Source organism: Triplophysa dalaica, chromosome 5 (assembly GCF_015846415.1).
Source record: "Triplophysa dalaica isolate WHDGS20190420 chromosome 5, ASM1584641v1, whole genome shotgun sequence".
NCBI classification, from domain to species: Eukaryota; Metazoa; Chordata; class Actinopteri; order Cypriniformes; family Nemacheilidae; genus Triplophysa; species Triplophysa dalaica.
Window position 1 is genome coordinate 9,024,889 of NC_079546.1, and position 22,887 is coordinate 9,047,775.

General features: G+C 40.0%; 1 protein-coding gene across 1 annotated transcript in view; it reads right to left on the reverse strand.

The window, feature by feature from the left end:
• Window positions 1-22,887, reverse strand: part of snd1 (staphylococcal nuclease and tudor domain containing 1) — a 136,457-nt gene that overhangs the window by 91,192 nt on the left and 22,378 nt on the right. Inside the window, exons 11-15 of the mRNA XM_056747557.1 lie at window positions 19,657-19,758; window positions 14,044-14,150; window positions 12,522-12,632; window positions 11,447-11,519; window positions 9,076-9,217 (exon numbers count right to left, since the gene is read on the reverse strand). Of these exons, the coding sequence (XP_056603535.1) occupies window positions 9,076-9,217; window positions 11,447-11,519; window positions 12,522-12,632; window positions 14,044-14,150; window positions 19,657-19,758 (535 nt within the window). The remainder of the gene's footprint in view (window positions 1-9,075; window positions 9,218-11,446; window positions 11,520-12,521; window positions 12,633-14,043; window positions 14,151-19,656; window positions 19,759-22,887) is intronic.

Consider the following 22,887-nt stretch of genomic DNA (forward strand, 5'->3'; position numbering starts at 1 on the left):
TCACATTCAGACAGACCCCAGAAGGTCAATGATACAAAAGTTGTTTACTTAAAAATAGGGATGCGCGATAAATTATCAGCCAAATCGGTATCTGCCGATAAGAGGTCATTTTTTGTGTTATCGGCCGATAATAAAATTTAGGACGATCAATTATAGCCAATCAATTATTAATCATTTTCTCTGGTTAAACACTTCAGCTGCATGCTGGTCACAGTTAAAATCCAGTACAGTACTCTTTCTGTCATGATAATTCACTTTTTGTTATTAGCAAAATATTGATAATGTAGATATTTATGAATGTGTAAATTATATGAACAAAAGCAAAAATGAGCCGATTGCTGTCTGAATGCTTTTTGCCTTGACACCAGTTAGACATGTGGCTATTAATAACATTTTTCTGGGATGCTCTGGAAGAACATCTATAAATTGTTTATTAAAAAAAAAAATATCAGAAAACCAGTGTTAAATAATTATCGGTATCAATAATTTAAATACTGGTGCATCCCTACTTATTAAGAACTACATTAAAACGCTGAAATGTCCTTTGTGGCAGCGTGTAGACCTGTACAAGGATCAGTTTGTGTCTACTAGGCTATAATAGTAACTTTAATAAATGCAGAGAGAACTCTGATATTAGATCATATCAAATATTTTGAAAACAGAATGCATCACTAGAAAACAGAAACAAATCACAAAATAATTGTATATAAAATTATTTTATGTAAACAATTGAACAACAAAAACCTATTATTATTATTATCAACATCATCATCACCATTATTATAAAATAAAACAGCTAGGTCAAATTATACTTCTGAACCAATATCATAAAGCCAAACTGTAGTATAGATGCTGAACCGGACAAATGCTGCAGTAACCCCTGAGCCCAAATCTGTCTTTAGATAGGAAACTCTGTATAACTGTAATGCAGTTCAGAGCGTTAGCAAGAGGAGACCGTGTGTGTGGGTGAGTGTGTGTAGAGAATATTTACACGAGCCGAGGATCAGAAACACTGAGCTTCTCAGCCACATTTACAGATGCTGAAATGTTCAGCGACTTCAGCGCCGAGACTGCGGAGAGCTCCTGCAGAGAGTATGAACACGCTCACGCTCTTCCTTCTGTTGCCCAATATCACGGTGTTTCACACGAAATGCATCAGGAAAGAAAGAGACAGTTTGCATGAAATCTACGAGGGGATGTCAAAAGTATTTTGGGACCATGTCAGTGCTAAAATGAAATAACGATACCAGTGTTGTTCAGAATCGGCTGCACTGAATTGATTTGGTACCCGTGTGTTGTCTGGTACACAATGTGAAGAACAAAATGAAAGCAAATACAAGGAATTGCAGACTAAAGATCTTTGCACATACGGTCCGAAATTTTCGTATGCTTTTTCACATATCCGTCATCCTAAAAATTGTTCACGCACAGAAACCTTGCACACAGACTCCGATGCATGTTAATACATCTGTGAAGACGTAGAAAATCGAACCTGGTCCGAATTTTTATAGGACTATACAGAATGTCCAAAGACCTTTACAAACCTGCTAAAAAAAAACTAAATCAGTGACAGAAAACTACTGTTTTAAGTTTACTTTATTTCATTGGTCTGTATAACTGACTGTTTACTTAAATGATTTCTTTATAACTTCTGTTCATGTAAATAAAAAATACTTGTTTTAATTTAATGGAATGGGTTTTAAAGCATATAAGGTTTTTTCTGCGCCATTTAAATTGGTATTGAAAACTGTGAAATTGCACTGCAATTGGTATTGACTACTGAAATGTTGGCATCGTGACACCCATACAAGCTACCAATCATCACTTATGCAAGTATGTGTTTATCCTTTCAACATGTCAGCCTATTTAAGTGGCACAGAGTACAAGAGAGAATAAAAACTTTCTCAAAGACATACCTCAACATTCTATCCTGTAGTCGCTTCAAGACTAAAGGCATACAGAAGCAGTAAATTGTCCGGCTTAAAACTTATAAGTCATCTGTATGTCCTTAAAATACTGTCTGGAAAGATGATTCTGCAACTTATCTCCCTTTTTAACTTTAGCAGAACCATTAATATAAAGTAACTGATAAAGAAAACTGATTCAACTTTAATTGAAACACAAATTTGTCATTGCAGTGCCATGCTTCACCAACCGAGTTACTAGGAAACAATCTCACACAACAGGAATATCTGCAACCCAGATCCGAGTTTGACAGCCCCATGTTTAATGCAGGAACAGACAGCCACTTTCCGAGATTAAAGCCTTTTTCAGGCTGTCTCTCAAATATACCAGTCCTAAGGTTATGACTGTTTTGTCAGGTGATATTTTCTGACAATCCCACCTTATCTAATATACAGTAAAACATCAAATTGCACCATAACTTCTCCCCTGTATCTAACACACACACAAAATCGAGCCGAACACCCGGAACATTCTGTAACAGAAGCGGCTGCTGGCTGCTCCCGTGGAGGGAGACAAGAGATTTAAAAGAGAAGATTTGAAACCAGGAACACTGTGTCTAATATCCTCGAGTGAACTTGTTATACAGGCCTGTCGGTTGTGGGCAGGTGACTGTGTGTGTCCGCAGAAGGGGGTCGTGACCTATTTCGTGATGTGACACATTTTTTTGGATTGTATGATTGGTACTTCACAAAATGCACATCTTTGTAGCTTTAAAGAAAAATGCTAAAGGAGTAGATTCCCCTCAATAAAATTCAGTCATCATTTACTCACCAACATGAGAATTTAAACCTGTATGACTTTCCTTCTTCTGCAAAACCCAAAAGAAGCAATTTTGAAGAGTATGGGTAGACAAAATCCTTGGTCAATGGGGACCAACGGTCTTCTGCTGCCAACATTTTTCCAAAATAGCTTTTTTGTGCTGTCCAGAATTCATTCATGTCCAGAAGTCATACAGGTTCAAAATATCAAGTTGGTGAGTAAATGATGACAGAATCTTCATTTTGGGGTAAACTGCCTAAAAGTAAAAGTGCAAACAAACAATTCACTGAGCATTTTCAGCTGTGGGTTGGGTTCACACAACACTCCCATTCTAGAAAACCTCCACCTCTTTCCCCGGAAAACAGGTCTTTACATTTAGAGCGCCTTTTTACTCTCGTCGGCTTGAGGAATCAGTGGAGCTCTGAGCTCCCTCCATCTATGAAAGGATGTATGACTGAGGGTGGCCAAGGCCAGACCTTAAAAGCAGAGGCTTTGGATCTAAAGACAAAAGATACCCAGAAAGCGCAGCGCTCTGTAAAAGCATTCCAAGACCTTCAAACCATCTCCAGTGCAGCACATGTTACAAGCACAAAAACCCGTACTACTTTTCCTCAGGAGAATCACCAACAAAGTGCTGCACTCACAACAAGACACTCTCTCTTCAAAAAACACTATATCCTGTACTGTGATGTACAGAGCATTAGGCTACGTCACTGCGGCTCCTGTACGATCTCCATCGGGACATTGATGTCGATCCATCACAGAACAATGTCACTGTGCTGGAACCAGAGTGAAAATTGTTTGCATCTGAGAACTCCGTGTGTAAGGTCCTGTCAAATGAAAATGTCTGAACTTACATAACCAAGCTGTTTTGAGTTCAGAGTCCAATTTATCAGTACACTTCCCCGCATGAGAGAGAGAGAGCGAGAAAGAGACAGAGAATATACTTAAAGCCGCTTTTGTTTGGGGTGGAAAGCACACACACAAACACACTAAAGAAGGGAAGGGAGGTTCTAAATGATCTAGTTTTCATGAAAACAAGTTTAGTAATGACAAGCCAGAATGTCTTTTTAAGGCGTTTCACACAAAAAACGCACACACCAATCAATCCTTTGCTCTAAGCAGCACTGCGGGGTTGCTCTTTTTTTCTTCAGTGAACAGTAAGTCACTGTAAGCTGCACCATTCTGGTTTAAGGACGACACACATAAACGCTTGCCTGCGAGCTGACATGCATGCACGCTTAAAACTGACCCAAATGTACACTGGCTTTATTTTACCAGTATGCTTTGGTATACATTTGATCCGTCAAGCCAATGCACAAACATATCCTAATGTGAATCTTATGGAAATGTCCATGTAGAAACTCATGGGATGACGTGTAAAGCCAATGGGATCATAGGAAAAATGGTCATATGGGAAAAGCATCATAGAGCATGTGTGCTTTTTGCTATTGAATGGTTTAAACATGAAATCAGCATAGAGTTTTAGTATGTCATCACAAGACCGAGACCGTGTTTTACTATAATAACATAGAATAAACTAGAGAGATGGAAACAAAAAAAATTGCAGGCTGAATTTAAACTCATCTTTTCCAAATAAGTACCAAGCCTCAAAGACATCAAAGCATGTGCTATTCACAAGGGTATAGCTCTAAAAACTAACACAATAAAATACTCAAACTACAAATCACTCAAATCCACCTTGCCATTGCACACACGGCCGAGGGCTGGCCTCCTCCGGAGCACGTGAGCCTGGAGTACATTCTGAGCAGCTTATGAAAGTTACATCAGCTCCAGAGACGCCCTGAAGAGGGAAAATCCCCCCTGCTGTTGGCCTGTCTTACAGACACCTCGACCGAAACACAACTCTTTGATGTCTGCTTCAAACCTCTCCTCCTTCCTTTTCTTTTGCAAGAGACGACCGCTGTCTTCCCTTCCTGGCTCACTTTATAGCGAGGCAGGAAGGAAAGACCCCGTCGAGGTGTGGAGGACTCTGTTCTAAAATCAAACAAAACTAACTTTCCTTCTGATCCGAGCTCGAGAGGACGAGGAGTGTATCTCAGGATATAAGCATAAGTACATCTGTGGTTTGGTTACCGACATTCTTCAAAATATCTTATTTTGTGTTCTGCAGAAGAAAGTCATACAGACATGACAAAAGGGGGAGTAAATAAGGACGATTTTCCTTTTGGAGTGCACTATCCCTTTAAATAACAAAATAAAACCGCAAGATGGAATGAATTGGTCAAAGTTTCATCAACAACATGCAAGTTATATGTCAAGTATACTTATAGACCACACATATTTTGGACACTCGTGACACGTGCCTTACCGTCATTTATTTAGGTCATTTATTAAGAAAGTTTTTAAACATTATTTAAGGACATCATTCATTGCATGCATATCAATATTTTTAAGGGTTATTTCTTTGGAAAATACTTGAAATGCCTGACCTAAAACCCTTAAAAAACGTTTCAAAACTGGTGAAATTTAATTTGAACTTATGAAACATGTTTTTAAGGCACAAGGGGCCACTTGACACCTACAATAAAAAATTTGTAGTAAATGGGTATTATTATCCAAAATAAATAATGAAAACGGCAGCTTAAACAATTTATATTTTTTTCTGGTACCCAGCTTTTCTCTCTATTCCCACTTTGCCTTTCTCCATGGCCATATCTGTATTTGTATTTAGTAGACTCTATGCAATAAACATTTTGGACAAAGACGATATATATTCAGAATTATTTTCCTCTGTGCACCATCAACAATATGAAATATATCTCTTAAAACTCTTTAGTTGAAAGAAAAAAAACAGGCTGCAGCCCAGTGAGATTTTTTTAGATGCCAACATGTCTCTTCCTTTAAAAAGGAGGTTAACCGCTCTGAACAAGAGAGGCCCTTTATTCTTAGTGCGCTCAATGATGGTTCACTAAGTGTTTGAAAATGATTCCACCTCATTTTAAGATAAAGCAAAACATTTTTCTTTAAGAAAAGACGGCGCTTGTACGAGACCCACTTTCCCAGCTTTCATGAATAATGTGCTCTATTCGAAGATTTCTATGTCCACTTGTAATGTTAGTCAGGGTTTTGTCATAATTTTAAATTCCACGACCATTTGCACTGTCTCAGCAGATAAGATATTTTTTGTGCCTTAAAGACCTGTATGAACTTGTATATAAGCATTAATTTGCAGATCTGCAAAGGATCAGAACAAGGTCTGACATAAACCAAAATCCTGAACACAAAATCTAAATCAGAGATGGGCCGATATATCGGCAAATAATCGTTATCGGTTGATAAAAGCAACTTTTCACACTATCGCCTATATTCAAACTTTAAAAATATATATTTCATCTTCAGAATTTAGTTAATGCAAGTTTATATATCCACCAAACTATCGGTATCGGCAGATATCGGTGGAGAAATGTAGTATCGGTGCACCACTAGAAAATCTAGGTTTTTGTTTCTGCAGTCATACATTTTTGTGTTTCATAACCTTCTATAAAATGTTCAAAAACATGTGAAGTTTTGAGTTCTGATAAGAAAGAAGTACAGTTCATATTTATAGCACAAAGCCCTCAGGCTTATTTCTCTGATCAAATAAGTGAGAGATGTCCATGGTACAATAACTAACCCCCTGCTCGAGTATCACATGTATGGTTAAAACTCAACTATGAAGATAAGGCTTTGACATGTTTTAGACATCCACAACATAAGCCACATGCCTGTCGCCGGCCAAGTAGAATTACATGAATTTTTCCCGGAAAGAAGGCGAAAAGGATGGACGAAGAAGCAATGAAGCATATCTGTATTTTTAATGCGGTAACCTTTGCTTAGCGCGCCTGTGTGTGGAGAGCCTTTCACCATAGCAACACTAATAGGGAACCGAGCGCAGTAATGGAAGTTTGAATGACAGGAAGCACGTCTGTCTTTCTCTCGCTTTCTTTCGTCAGAACTTTGGCATTGTCTGACCTTTCAACAACTCAACGCAGAGCACACGGTTGATTGGACATCTGCGTTCTGCGCTCTAACTTATCATTGAGCTCATTCATGCAACGATAATGGAGAAACTTCCTGTCTGTATAAACACGTACACACACAAACACGCAACCAATCTAATAACAAGATGTCATGATGGGAAAGGTTTTCTTTAGCAACCGCACAATTTTATATTCAATATCATATCTATCAAAATGAAAGCATGGAATTCTGTTCATATCTATCCAAATACCGTAAACATCTGTTGATTTATAGAAAGCTAAATGTGACTAGGGTAAACAAAATGGTTTTAATGTCTTTAAAAAATATTAACATATTACATTTTAAAAACACTACAATCTAGTCCTGATATTTCTCATCCAAGTCAATTTCTTTGATTAAAGACTTTTAATCTAAAAAAAGACAAGCAACAGCAAATAGCTAATGTTGCACAGCCCTGTGTGTTGAAGTAAATAACCTCTTGACCTGCTTGCTGCTCTCTCATACGTGCTGTACCGTGTTTCGCAGCAAGCGGTGACAAGTGTTTTCCTTTCTTACAGATATACGGTTTCTACAAACCCAAAATCATCACTGGAAAAGATCAGATGGAACAGTGCCAGGAGAGAGTAGATCCCAAAGCACCTAAGGCTGATAACATGAGGATCGTATTCATCACACCAAAAAAACATTGACCCCATTTGTTTGATTATTCAAAACCTTTACACAGAAAATGGTTTAGGAATCAACCTAGCCCAGAAGATCATATCTGAAATCAGAGATAAAGAGAGACAGAGTGCGTGAGATAGGCAGAAAAGTCAAACTCGACCCAAAAATTGATTGCATGAATAAAGTAGATATACAGAAAGTAAGAAAAAAAGGAACGGTTTTCCGTCCAAAATCCCTCACAGGAAGAAGGAGAAAAAAATAATTACAAAAGGAACAAATGAAGGAAAGCAAAAACAAAAAGACACTCAGGAACAAATTACCAAATTAATTGAAATATCTCCAATGAAGATATGCGCAATTGAGCACGCTGGGGGGTGGAGGGTGTTTGTTCTCCACGCGGGAAAGTAGGAACAAATAAATGGAGAGATGCAGAAATAGATGGGCGTCTCTCACTGTTTTTAGGGTGAATAATTAAAGCGGGTGGGGGGACATAAATATACTTCTCGGAAGTGACACAAATGAGCCGGTTGCTAGAACTTTTCGTGAGTGATGTGGAGGTTTGGAGGCTGCTGACGTCCAGGTTTCATACGTCTTACTAAACCTGACATCAGGCAGAATTGATTGATCGCAAGAAAGTGACACTTTAATGAAGTCTAATGAAGTCTTTAGGTAGTCTAATGAAGCTTGACCCAATGGCTGTGCACTCTACATAGAAAACCGTGCCGTGTTGTCAAATTCGAGCAACAATTAAAATGAAAACGAGTTTTTTGCTGAAAACTATTTTGAAAACTATGTGACGCCTATTTAGAATATTTGTTTAATAACATTAAACTATGTAAACTGATTAAACAACCACAGAAACAAATAAACAGTAGTGTGCTTTTACGACATCGTATTTTTAGTAAACGATTATTGCGAAAAAAATCACTATACAATATAAACGCAATTCATATACGTTTTTAGTAAAGAATACATTTAAATTCAAATTTTATTAAATTCTAATTGTATTTTAATATTTTGTGTTCTCTCTTTTTTGGCGAAACGAATCTCTCTTCAAATATGAGGAGGTTGTAACTATCGTGACTTACACAGGTGCTGCATTATTTATGATATTATACTTGGAGAAGGAACACGATACCGATAATTGTGGTTTTAAATATCACAGATAATGTCAATAATGTCTAACACCCATAACTGTAAAATTTGACACCAAATCCACAAAAAGGTATTGACTGCATCAGCTTATAGATAAACGTAGAAAGGCCCGAGAATTTTGTGGAAATGAACAGATGCCGTTGAGCGGGACCTTACTGCTAAAGGCTGTGACACTTCACCTTCCTCAGATTGAGTCCTTCAGATTGCCATGTAGCCTTGGGAGGTCAGAGACTTGGAAAAAACGCCAGCACCAAGATCAGCTTTGGAGACCTCACATAAGATATCAGCCTCCGCGGGTCAGAGGGGAATGACAGAGCTATTGAATCAGAAAAATCCACCAGCATTTCGAGGAGGCAGTAAAAGCATCTCCCTAAGCAACTACAGGCAAGCCAACATACAAACACGCTTTTATTGGTTGCAAGAGGTATTAAATTAAGCTTTTTCACATCGGGTTTAGAGGCATGGATGAAACCGGTGGAGCGACCCCGGTTAGCCAAGCAGTTAACAGATGGTGGTGTCTTCGACAGGCTGAGGTGAACTGACACTTACCGGCGAGCAGGAAGGTGATGAGACACGTCTCTTTGGGCATGTAGAGCTTGAGCCTAGAGCCGCTAAACACGTACTCGACAACGGCTTCCGAGCGCCCCGCTCTCTGCAGGAACGGCAGAAACTGTTTGGCTTTCTGTGTCTCCTGCAGAAGACAGAAAGTGAAGGAGAACATGAGGACAGAATAACTAATTACAATTGACTAGTGGTGTTTGAATGTTATGAAAAGGGTACATTACACATGACACACTAATGTGTCACGCAAACCTAAAAACAGCAAAGTTGAGATTCAAAAACAGCTTTATGTCTTGCACACAACTTAAGAACTTTCTTATTCTAGTTCTGTGCAATTGAACGAATGGATACAGCAATCAAAAATTCGGAATGCTTAACTAGACCCTCCCATCTAAACATTCTCATTGGTCACCTTGAGTGCATTATGTTGAGAATTGAAATCAATGGATTTGCATGGTTTTCTGAAACTGTGACCATCAGCAAATATTGTTTCCTGTTAGGTGCTTACAGATAAGCATCAGCATTAATATTATGAGACGAGGCAAGTCTTCTAATGGCGCATTAAATATTAAGACAGGTGGATCTGTGACGGTGACTCCTTCAGTGCCTTTCTCAGCTGGTTTCCTTACGTGACTTAGGACACGTTTTAATGTATAATTTGAATAGTTTTGACTGGGCTAAGAAAAAAATTGCAGTCTGTGACACCGGGAGCCATTCTGGGAGAAGGGAATGTCTATTTCAAGAGTGCCCCGAGCGAAAGTGTAATTGCAAAAGCGAGAGGGGGCATCTCTGAGGTTTGACACGCGAAGGTCTGATATGTATAGAAACACTGCAGATTTCAATTTAAAGCCATCCTGTGAGTCAGCACACCAGAGCCGCCCACTGCAGCTGGAATAAACTGGACCCACACATCGAGAAAACAAAACCGAATCCAGAAGAGAACAGAAAAAAACGAACCACATGCAAAGATAAATGGTCCCTTCAGACCCGAAAACACTGCCCAAACCCAAACGACATCATTCTGACTGTCAGTCGTTTAACAAGGCGATCTTGTTTCTGGATGAGAAATGAGAACACTCTTGTTTGAGAGTGACGCACTCTTTTCTCTCATGCTAAAAGCCTCCTACACAAACCCGGGTGTAAATTACATCCTGAAACTGTGCTCAAACGCCTGCCGTACACTTCATTAAAACCCGAGGAGTTCATTCATGAACTCAAAGATGAGAGAAAAAAATAGAGAGTGAGAGAGAGAGGAGATAAAAGTTGAAGAGGGGTGAACGGGAAGTCGCGGATTCACACGCTGGCTGAATAACAAGCCAGTCGACGTGTCACAATTTACAAGCCGGAGTAAAATTTTACGCTCGCTTGCTGTGCGGCCCAAACGGGATTGGACAAAAAAAACAACTTCAGATTGACTTTGAGGGAAAACTATTTTTGGAGAAGCGTTCATGAAATTAATGGGTAGGGCTGTAATACGGCAATAAATCAGCTGTCACGGGCTTTAAGAGCCAGATTCAGATGAGAATTCTGGGATACGTGTACTTAAAATACACTATCCTGGGTCATGCTAAGGTCTGATGAAGAAAGATGTTATTAATAATTTCATTGTGTTAATGATGATCACAAAAACTTGATTTTAACAATGGTGCCACTATGCCATGTGTAGTCTCTCATATTAAACCTTAACAAAATGCCAACATTGTTGAAGGGATAGTTGATCCAAAAATTTAATTTAGCGGTTTATGTACTCACCCCCAGGCCATCTGTGAAGGTGTTCACATTTTGACTGATTTTGAGGTAAATCAGCTGCCCTCTGGGCTTCATATAATGTGAGTACATGCGCTCCACCTGTCTAAGAGTTCCCAAAGCAAATATTTCCAAAAAAGCAGCAGTCGCTCAATACTCCCTTTCTGCAGGTGGCGCTAAAGGCACCAGAGCTGGTATGCCATCAGCCACAAAATACTACAAGAAGAGAATCGGGTGCAGAGGCTGTACAGTATGGCTAATATTATCAAAAATGACGTTCAGCTTTATGAAAATATAGAACGATTCGCTTCACAAGACGCCAACATGTCGCCAGGAGATGCTTTTTTGAATTTATGTGCTTTACGAATTCTTAGACAGGTGGACCCCATATACTCCCATGATATGAAGTGCAACGGATTTTCCAAAATAATCTTCTTTATTGTTCTACTCGAGTCAAAATGTCACATACATCACGGATGGCCTGGGGGCGAGTAAATAAACAGCAAATTTGAATTTTTAGGTGAACTACCCTTTAAGAAGTTTGAGTCAGTCTTTTTCACAAACTTACACTATCAATTGAAACAAAAAAGGCCTACAAAACACACACACTTACCCCGGAAATGTCAGCCACCCTGTGAATAGGCACCTCTTTCTTGCTGTGAAGTCCTTTGCCGTTCTTGATTGCCCTGAAATGATTCAAAACACTCTCAAAAGTATTCATGGCTGCCACAAAACAGACAAAAAGAATGAGCCCCGGTCTATTAAACAGTCCCTGGCAAACTTGAAAATAAAAAACAACAACACACTTGAACAGACCCATCCATTCTTCCATCCCTCACATCACCAAGCAGTCAACAAATCACATTTATAACACCAGTGAGCGATGCAGGTCAACAGATCTCATGCATGACATGAAAATTGTTTTGGAAAGCGTGTGCGTGTAGAGCTGGAGCTCAGTGTTTTAGTGCGGTTTGTGCGAGCAGTGATGCTTGCAGATTACAGCAGATATGGAAGGAAAGAGGGACACGTCTTTGGCCTCTTTAAGGCAGATGTATCTGTGGCTGTAGCCTCCCTGGTGTGTAATCACGTTCAGCTGAAGCGCGCGAGAGAGAGAGAGTGCTCGTCCCGAGGTTGATTTCTCGGAGGATGTAGGGTAACGACCAGCAATCTCTACTAAAAATAAATTTGAGACCCGCAAACCGCCCGTCTCCTCTGGCTCCACGGGGAAGCATTACCCAGAGAGGACAAGCAAGAGAGAGAGAGGGACATTTTTTTTTAAATGTGTGTATGTGAGTGTATTAAAAGCAACAACTAAGAGGAAAAACAGCTGTGGAAAAGAACTAAGAGGAGATAAGCAGAAGCGAATCTCTTTGTCTTCAGGGTCACCCATCGATCAAAGACCCCAAGATCCAAATCTCTTCCGCCGCAATAAAGAACCCCCGGAACCTCAGCACTGCAAATCTATATAATTATATTTGTAGAGAAAGAATAAAAGAGCCATGCTTTAGTGCTGGCACTTGAGGTATGAGCTTTGGGACTGGAATTGCCTCCATGAGATGAGAGCTAACCAGACAAGCCGTGACTTATTGCGAAGAACAAAATGGCTCCATTTCACAGATGGCTTCTTCTCCTCTGAATATGACCTGCATTTGTTCACTGGTGATTGTCTTTTCGGTGTCTTGGCTTACCTCGCCTCTGCCGCCAGAAGCTCATCGTAGTGGGAAGATCTCTGGTCGTCATCCTGGCGATATCTGATCACTGTGGCGAGACCTTTACTGATTAGAGCCTCTGCGATGTTTCTACAAAAACAGAGTTAATTGAAAAACGTGAAGGCTTTGTTTTGATTGTGCACATCTTTTTTAATTTGGTTCTTTAATTATAAGCGAGTATCTCATAATGACAACACGCTATCTGTACTGGAAGTGTTGATACTGTAAACAACAAGAGATTGATAACCACAGACCAATCAAATTTAAGCTACAGGCTACACTTGATCAACAGTAAAATTAACTTTTTAAAAACGAATACATCACAAATTTACAAGTTTCACATGATCTCTGTGAAAAGAACGCATCACTCTTTGTCTCGCTAGTCTATGCTAACTACATAAACATAAAAAACTTTACCATACATAATTTTTGGAAATATTAAAATAATCTAGTTATAGCATATTTATTGTGATATGCACATATAGTCACTGTCCTTCCAAAACCTTGGATGTCCAAGTTCACTGTTCTTCAGGTAATGGAAAAAACTGTACTTTTAAAAACGACTAAATACTGTCTTGCCGAAGCTGAAAATTGCTTTCAATATTTTTTATTGGTGACCGGCATAAAGGGTGACTAATAATAATGATAAATGTTAAAAAAAAGACAAAATCAGGAGATTTCAAGATGGTTGGACCTACATTAATACTAGTTCACACTCTCAACACTGACAAAAACGAACGGCAGTTCAGACTCAAATGTGAACAGAGAACTGCAAGGGCAGAAAACTGAATTTGCAAAAATAACGTTAGACCTCACATTTTTGTTTGCAGGTGTTTTAGGTAAACACATGAAGACTGTAACATTACGATTCCTATGATAGTTCTACTTCACCATGTTCCCAAATCAAATATTTATTAAACGTAACCCTCTATTGCATCCTCTAGCTCTTATTGCGACACATTGCTGGCTTGAATTTTGACGCCTGTGTACAAGAACAAGCCTTAAAAACAATGAACAGTCAAGTAAAACTGATTCTTGATCAGTGAGGCAAGATCTAGCAAATCAGCTGAGCCCTGAGGCAACGTGACCACCTGTTACCCACAATGCTCTATGCCAGCACTGGGGCATGCTTGGGTAATTACATCCCGGGGTGAAGTATGACCCCAAAATCATGTACGTTAACAAGGAACAGTGTGTAATACACATCAAAAATATAGATTCCACAGAGAAGCCGTATGGTATTGAAGCATATGCTGTCCTAAAACGAAGGGCGACAAGTTTAAGAACGCTACAAGGTCTAAAAACACATTGAGCAAAGAGAATCTGCTCATTTCATTAAAAAATTCCTTTAAACTTTTCCCTGCCTCCGAATGTCAGCCGTGTCAGCTATCATCTCAAGGGCTCTGAGGGAATCTTTATATGAAGATCCTTGTTATATTGACTTTCCAGTTTCCGTCTTTTCCTAGAAGATCTAAAGACTGATTTGGTCTCTGGTACTCACATTCCTCCAATAGAAACCGTAGCACAGGTACGTTCTGGGAAGGCGGGGACGCCACTCGTTTCCAAAGCCGTGGTGGCAGCTCTGATGTAATCGACCGTGACATTAACCTGTAAAGATAGAAGATGAAAAGGTTAAACAGCTGGTCTCAAAGAGTCAATGTAAGGCCAAGAAGCACAGCCTACATACAGACTATAACCCTGTCAGAGGGCCAGGCTATGGAGATAAATTGACCACTGAAGGCACACGTGAGAACACGGAGAACCGCAGTGTTGCAGTGTTTTATGATGTCGCATTAAACCTGACAGAATTACGCCAAGAAAGAGCAACACATCAAACTCGGAATTTGATATCTTTGTACAGGATTGCAAATCAAGCGAAAAGCTGGCTGTAAAGAGAGTTTACTGACCTAAAAAAATAAAAACAATGGATTACGAGGCTTTCGGTGAAGGGTGGACAAATTGTGTTCGGGCATCTAGCTTTGGGTTTTGTGTGTGTGCGTGTGCAAGCATGACTGTGGGCTACTTTCCAAGGTGACCCTTAGTCAGTGTGAATCATGTCAGGCTAGACCGTAGATCTCCCCAGAGGAACCCGGACCAAACGTGGAAACTGTTTATCACATAGCGAGAAACAGGCCGGTAACTATTTTATTTGACGACAAAAGAGGGTAGAGGATAACAAAACCTAATTATATCACGATGAAAAACATAGAAGCCAAACTGCTCCAGGTTAGGATACACCTCAATTCGTCGCTCTCAGAGGTCATCGTTTCATCCCGGAGGGGCACTGCCATCAGTCCCCGATCTTCTTGTTAGATCAGAGCAAATAAAGAAGCCCGGTTAAGATATTCAGAGATAGGAGCCCTTGCCTAATAGAGAGACCATGATCTGGCCAATTCGGGTTCATTAGTTCAGCGCAAACAGAGAGTTTAGAGCCAATCTGAAATAGTGAGCCGGATCTCTCTTCTGCCTAGACACCAAAGGGGGGGAAGATGTGTCATTAATTAGGGTGGCATTGGGACCACGCAAGGACGAAGACTATACCGGACCAATTGCCACATTGCCTCGCGGTCTATTGGGTGCGCGTGGATTGATTGTATCCAGTTATAGAATGAACTACAACGCATGGCTGCGCATCTGTAACAATACCTTTAAAAATAAAAGGGAGGCACAGCTAACAGTCATGTGTCAAAGGATGTCGCTTTAGTCTGAAGGTCCCTGCCCAGCAGCAGACTGCCCTGAAACATACGCTCAGGACAAGAAAGAGCGATTTTAACGTGCCTCTTTATAAAAGAGCTCTGCCCCAGGAAATCCATAACTAGGGGGTTATTCTCGCTGGAGTGTACTCGGGTCATTGTTGAAGGGTACAGTTTGCATAGTGAAACTATTCCAATGCTCATTTTGTCAAATTCAAAAATAGTCATATTGAGCCCCCTTTGAAATCAGCTGGGCCCCCCTGTTGAGAACCACTGCTTAAATAGTTGACTTTCCATAAATGCTTATTTTATAAGAAATTACTTTTTGGAAAACAATTTGCACTCTTCGAAGTTTATATATAACATACAGCTGAAACCCCTCTTGGATACACCGCAAAAGTGCATTTGATGTTGTGCAACCTTTGGTGGCTTCCCTTAAACTGGTCCTGGGGCATTGTAACGCTGACAAACACAAAAGTACCTTGCTTTAGACCCATATTCCTGTAACAATATTATTATGTCATATATAATACAGTAATTTATGTAAACAGAGGCTCTGTGTAAGGACAAAAGTGCATCAAAAGTATGTAAAGTAATTAGGCAAAAGGTAAAACGATTACAACGCTAGAAAAAAAACGTCTAAAGTCTCACGTCTCCCCTTCGTGAACTATTTCAGATTATCCCGAACCCATTTGCCCCAAATGACAATGTTACCCAGTCTAATGGACGTAGATGGGAGTTCATTACGTGGGGGAATCCTGTGGCCCCTCATTTTCTTACCCCAGGAGTTTAGTGTTTCATCAACAAATAAAACACGAAATGATTGCATTTTTATCCTCTCTTCTTCTCTCATTCCCTCTCTGAAAGGCAGAGACAGCTCTGCACCATTGGGCAGGAGTAATGAGCTTGGTTGAACGACAAAGTCTTCTAAAGAAACGCAAAACGCCAACAATTCCCTCTCTTTCAGACGAGCGAAAGTGCTCATGAAGAAAGAGAAAATGAAGGAGCGAGACACTGAGAGAGCAGCCATTTGGGAGGCAGATGACAGATTAAATGGTCTTTAAGACTCGTGTCTGAATAAGAAAGATCTGATGGAAAAATAAAAGCGATGGGGGGTGGACAGAGAATAGCCCAGACCGGGAGGATGACAGAGACTAAATTGATGCTAATAATGAAGCATTTGTCAAAACCAGTGAAAGGTCCGCTGGACAGAAATTCAGCGTGGCACGTATCCGGTGAGCTTGCATGCATGTTTTGGAGACACGGGCAGCTACGGAACTGCTCTTGGCGAGTTTAAGTCTCTGCGAGCGGTCTAATGCGGTGAGCGAAGGTGTAGTCAGGAAACTCAGTAATACATATTTCATGGATTAAAAGTGAGCTACTAGACTCGCACGCTGCTGTAATTCCCTCTAAAGCAGAAGCCAGAGCGGAGGAAAAAGATGGATAGGGACTGTGCCGGCAGCTGAGGGTGAGAATGCATCAGGGCCGAGGTGCATTTCTTGGCAACACGAAAAACTCTCTGCGCTCTCCTTCATAAAACTGAAGAAATAAATAAAAATCACTCGCATACACTTGCACAAACGCAGACATCAGATTCTTGACGCTCGCATTTCACTCGGCTCCTCTCTCACGCTGCGTCTTGTTCACACCTCACACGCGCATAACAGAGGCACTTTGAGCGGGCAGGATTATCCAAACGTGCTCTTTCCTGATAAGTGGATTAATGAAACATTTCCATTTGACTTTTGCTGAGGCAGAGACCCTCTACAGAGGCGCTACTTAGAAAGTTAGCCGAATCTAGTTTTGGATTAAGTCACCGGGAAGTTCGGTTTCAATACGGGGAAGGAAAAGGGAAAAACGCAGCTCTCCGCAGATTTACCTCTATTACCCACAGCTAGTCAATGCCATTCATTCTTCTCTATCCTCACAAAGGAAACACGATCTGAACGGATGGCACGCTCCAGCCTTTCCAGAGCTGCGGTTCTCAGGAGGGCAGGCAAGAGCGACTGCGCCGCATGACTTTAGCGGATTCAACAGTTTCTAAGATTCTATTGACCAATAATATTTTATCATTTTTGCTACTGTATGTGTTCATTGGATAAGGATCTTTTAAAAAGCTCACAAAAGAGCATTCTAGTCAAGAAAATACTTTAGAGACAAGTTTATCCAAACAAATAAACAAACAAATTTCCAAGGCTTATCAGCATTTTATAATATTCTCTTAACCTTACCTGGACCAGTGTTTAAAACGTAAAATAATTTATAAGTTTCCATATCTTCCTTGATCATGGAAACCATGTAAAATTTAAAAGGGGTTTAGTGTACTTAAACAAATGGATGTCAGCATAGATGTAAATAAATAGATGCTGGATTAGCAGCTGTTTCTATGGACCGCTATACGTATGTCTTCCGCCATTTTGGAACTGTGCGAGCTGGTCTCTGTTGCCAAGTCTGTGGCGTCTGGAGAACTTGTATAAGGCATGATGGATGTGAGGACACGGCTCCATCCTGAACAATACTTACAACGTCAAAACATTCATAATAAATGATATCCTAAACGCATGAAGTTAAACGAAATGTTTTGGAGTACAAAATCTTCATTTCTCCACTGAACAGGATGCATTTAAATTGTACTTCTCACCATCAATAACAAAAGAATCACTCCTTAATCACAGACCTCTTTTTCTGTAATAAACCTCTAAAATTGCACAGATTATTTTTCTTCTAAACAGTTGGAACATGCAAAAAGTCCACAGCTGTTGCTAGGGCAGCAGGAGATATGCTAAAACGTGACGTGCCTCAGTCCAAGGCCTCGTCTTCAGACGACATTGTGTCCTAGCAACAACAAAAGCAACCCACTAAATGATTGCTGCAGTTTCATTAAAAAAAAAACACTAAGAAAATTCAGTAGAAATTAACTCTTAATTATTTAGGCAAATCCAAAAAATCACCTCCAGTGAAGGATCTGTATGACGTTACCTTTGATTCTGAGGATGCTTAATATTACACACCACATTTTCAAAGCACTTCATTGACATTTAATGAGTCAAAAGTGGATCCTCAAGATGATTGCGTGCCTGCGCTGGCATCTTTGAGCTGTAAAAAGACGGAATAAATCCAAACATTCCCACTCTGTTTGCATTAATATGCAAACAGGCATCGTAGCGTGCCGAGCGTTGTATAAATCAAACTAAACTGACGACTCCTGCTGAGTGCGTTCACAGGAAATGCCCCTCATGAATCTGATCTGAGATTAAACTCGTTCCTTTCCGTTTCTCGTCTCTATCGGCTAAATATTCAAATGATTCCGGGTCAGTGAACCAGCAAAAGCTGCAGCAATAAAATGTCGGTTTCCAGGCGTACATACAAGCGTAATATAAAAGTGCACTGATAATCCAGCGCCCACCGAACATTTATGAGAAAACGCTTGTGTGTGAGAAAACGCGCTGTCGGATTTCTTTGGAGTTAAATCAAATGGCCCTTAGAGGTGGAATTTTCCATTACTCTACACAAACACTTAACTGTTTGAGCGAGAAACGTCTTCAACACACGATTAACCGCAGCCATGCTATATACAGTGGGCTGCCCATTACACTTTAATGAGTCCCAACATGAGAAGAACTTCCTAGACCAGTTTATAACCTGCTGACTCGATCGAAAGCATGATGCAAGAAGGGATGCTTCTGGTCATCATGAGTTGATCTCACAAAAAAAGTCCATTCACCACAAAAGAAAACATAAATATACATTGACATTTTTATTACTAGAATGTGTCTGATATTGTTTCAGTTATTTTCTAATTATGATTTACATTAGCAGGAATCAAATAGCAATAGCAATGGCTATTTTGCAATTCAATTTAAAACGATAAATTAGAAAGTCATCATTCACAAATACAACAGCGTAGACATTTTTTCCACTGCAGTCTTTTTTCCAAAATGTGACTTTTCATAATGGTTGCCTTGACATTTACTTGGGGTCAAAACTGATGTCACGTTGATTATTTACTTTAATACATGTTCCTGGTCTTATTGTGAATGAATTATCAATGCTGGCCATTGCCAACAACATCACGTGGATTTGTGAACCTCTTGCAATTTCATTTGCACGTGTATTTTATTGAGAGGGCACATGTTTGTATGCACATTTTCAACTGGCAGTGAACTGTGCTTTAGCATTCTTTGTGCTTTCATCAGAATCTGTTATTCGTGGCTTGCTGGAGAAAAGTTGTTGAGCTCAAGGTCTGCGCGGTCATTGTGCTCAGTGACTCCACAGAGAATACAGAAAAGCTCAAGGAAATTATACAACTGACTTTTGAAATACTGTAAAATAAAAAATATCACATGGGGGGGAAATGCAGAACAATAACAACGAACGTGTAGTAATGCTGGCATAACTGAAGCATTTAAATGGAATCTTACCTTTTTCCCGATGAGCTTCTTCCTCATGAATTCTCGTGCCTCGAACATGTAAGGAATGTCGTACAGAGGACGGAATCGTTTATCTTTGTCCTTGTTTTTCTCCTGTAGACGAAAAGTAAAATAGGAGAAGTCAATATCAGACACAGACAGAAGTCAATATCACGGCAGTTGAAAAAATCTGCCCAAACAGGCACAACATTTAATCTCTCCCTCAGACTCTCACAAGACTTCCCAAAAAATCCTGTCTCCTCTTCCATCCCACGCGCATTCCTTTACTAGAACTTCAGAAGATTTCTTTTTCGGTTATTTATTAAGGTTATTCCAGCTGGGGCCACGACAGAATGAATTAATACACTGAACCACATTCAGGGACACTCGACCCAAAAATAGTGAGAAATATGATGTAATTGAGAGTTCTGGGAAGGTACTTGAAATTCCTGTAGGAGTTAAGTGCGAATGTTGGGAAGTCTTTTCTAGGATTGGTTTGTTCAAGGCAACAAGGCACAGAGACAAAGCTTAAGGGAAAACATAAGCAAGGAAAGAAGCAAAGAAGCTGAGAACACGGTCAGGATGGGATTGTATTGGTAACCCTACGATCTAATCTTTAAAGTACCATTCATAAAATCTGAAGCATTTTATAATCCTAATGTTTGAGCAAAAATCCAACAGGTTTATCTCTGCTGTGATATTAACCCACATCATGCCCTTGAGAAATGACTTTAAATTTGGATCTTTCATGTTGTGTGACTATTGTTGGGGCAATACAATGTCTAAACATACACATGGAATTATAACATGTGCCACTTTATGTACTTATTCATATATTTACACACACAATATTTACATAGATTTAAACACAAACTACCCCTACACTAACATGTCCTGTATTCCATATAAGAAACTGTAAGGATCGAGATGTTTTTCAGTGTTATTTCTATTTTACTCGCACATTTGGTCATGTCTTATCTCACCTAGAGCACCAGTAAGTCATAAGTGCCACTGATGCCCAACAAAAGAAATAGGGTGAGTGATGCCCCTGCTTCCGAAAGTCATTTCACAGCATTGAAATGTTGCCTCCAATGCGCCGAAACTCCTTTCTGATGTAGGAGCTTTCAGGACCGTTGAAGAACTGTGCCGACGGTACATAATACAGAAACCTCTGAAACGGAGGACAACCCATTTTCAGCCCGCCTAAAAATATCCACGGCAATTCCTTCCCCCGAGCAAAAAGAAAAAGAAAAAAATCGAGGGTGGCTATGTAGTCGTACATTACAGCGTGTGCTGTGTGGTACAAGACAAAATGTCAGCAAGGGTGTTGCACACAACACAAAGTAACAAAGCGTGTTAAGCCTCACAAGTGAAGTATAGTGAGATTCTGTTGTAATATTTGACCCGTAGGATGGGGTTAACAAGTTAACTGTGGTGTGCCTGTCACGGTGCATCAAGTGCACTATGTAAACCAGGTGAAGGACGACCCTTTCATTTCCGAACAATGAAAAAATTCGATGTTTCCATTCCGTCATGTCGGCAGACATTTGCGATGGTGCTAAACAGCAAACCACTGAACGACACAAAGCTTTGTCTACAGTCGAGATACAAGTCTTTGTGATTGTATTGAGCAAATCAAGCGTGTTCTGAGAAGACATGGCACGTGGCGACTCAACCGTGTTGAGGAGAAATGAGGATTTCAGTGCCTGGCTGATGACTGTAACCAGCTCAATGACAAACACATACAGGATAGTTTACCCAAATATAACCATTCTGTCCTTTGTTCACCCGTGTGTGGTTCAAAATCTAATAAGGAACTGACAATTTCCATTTTTAGATAAACTATCCTTTTAAGAGGGGGTTTATTCGCTTCCTCCTCAAGTGTGTGATGTATCCTTTAAAGAGCAGACTGTCAGGGAACACAGGAGTGTGTTTGACACCTCTGTTTACAGAGCCTGCCCGGTCCCACCTCTGCTCCTAAACTTTAATCTGTCTCTCTCCAAAACACACACACACACACCTCCCACTGTTTCGCTCTTGCTGGCTGTGATTTCTTTGTGTCCGACAAATACACACCGCCGAAGTTTTCATTCTTGTCTCCCTCTCTTTTTCTCATTATTCAGTCTCATTATCAGTAGGTGATAAATGGCTCACGGGTTGGATGTGACTATGAAGCAGAAAGAAAGTGAAAAGCTCTTGCCAGCATCGAGCCTGAGGGTCCTGAACCTTCACAGGAGCTCCTCCATCAGGGAATAAGCAATTGCACAATTCAGCAGCCAGAGCCTATCACGGGGTCCAAAATCAACATATTAACCAGTTATAGCCTCAGTTCCTTAAATAACCAAAAAGCTGAAGAGAAACAAGGGAAAAGTATCTAACAGCGTCTTACGTATCCCCATCAACCACTCTGTGCTCATACTGGAAGATCCGGCAGCATTTACTGGGTCGGATTGTCCCCACAAGTAATTTGGAGGATGACACTCAAAGGTCATTCTTTAAATCATTGCATAAGGCTTGAACTCCCTACGTAGTCATTAACTTTACTATTTACAAACTCATTTCTTTAAAAATAAGTACTTTAAAACAGCTTGAATGCAACTAAGTCTTCATTTAATATAGTACAGTGCATCATTCAGAACGGTGATATGCAAATGAGACCCCGCCTCCACTCAATCGCATCCAATCGATCAATTGCGTGAGGTCATTGGTTACAACATGTTTGTGGCGCAGAAAACAGGTGGTTTTGTAATTTCTCCCTAAAACTGCAGTTTACCAATGGAGTGATTTTGGACATCTTAAAGCAAAGTTGAAACATCACACAAACATAAAATACAAAAATATATATAAATCACCTTGAAAATGAGATTTTCAACACAGGTGGCCTTTAAAGACTTATAAAATAACATTTGCTGTAAAATTGCCTTTTCAGCTTTGAGACCACAGATCTAGGTGGATTTCTGGGTGTCTGTTACCATGGTAATTTCGGAGGCTGGATTTTTTTCTAATTAAACCATCCTATTCTGGTATCGCTGCATTGAAACAAGACACATGGTTTACTGGCATCATGCAGTCATGACAAAATAAATATAGGATATAAACAAGAGCACAGGAGTTCACTATATCACACTTAAGAAACAGCCCATTCCACCCCCCCCCATTTATCCAGCATCATTGCATTCCGTATACAAAACATTTCCGTCATAAAACATCAAACTTTAACAAAAAGCATTTACACAAGTATGA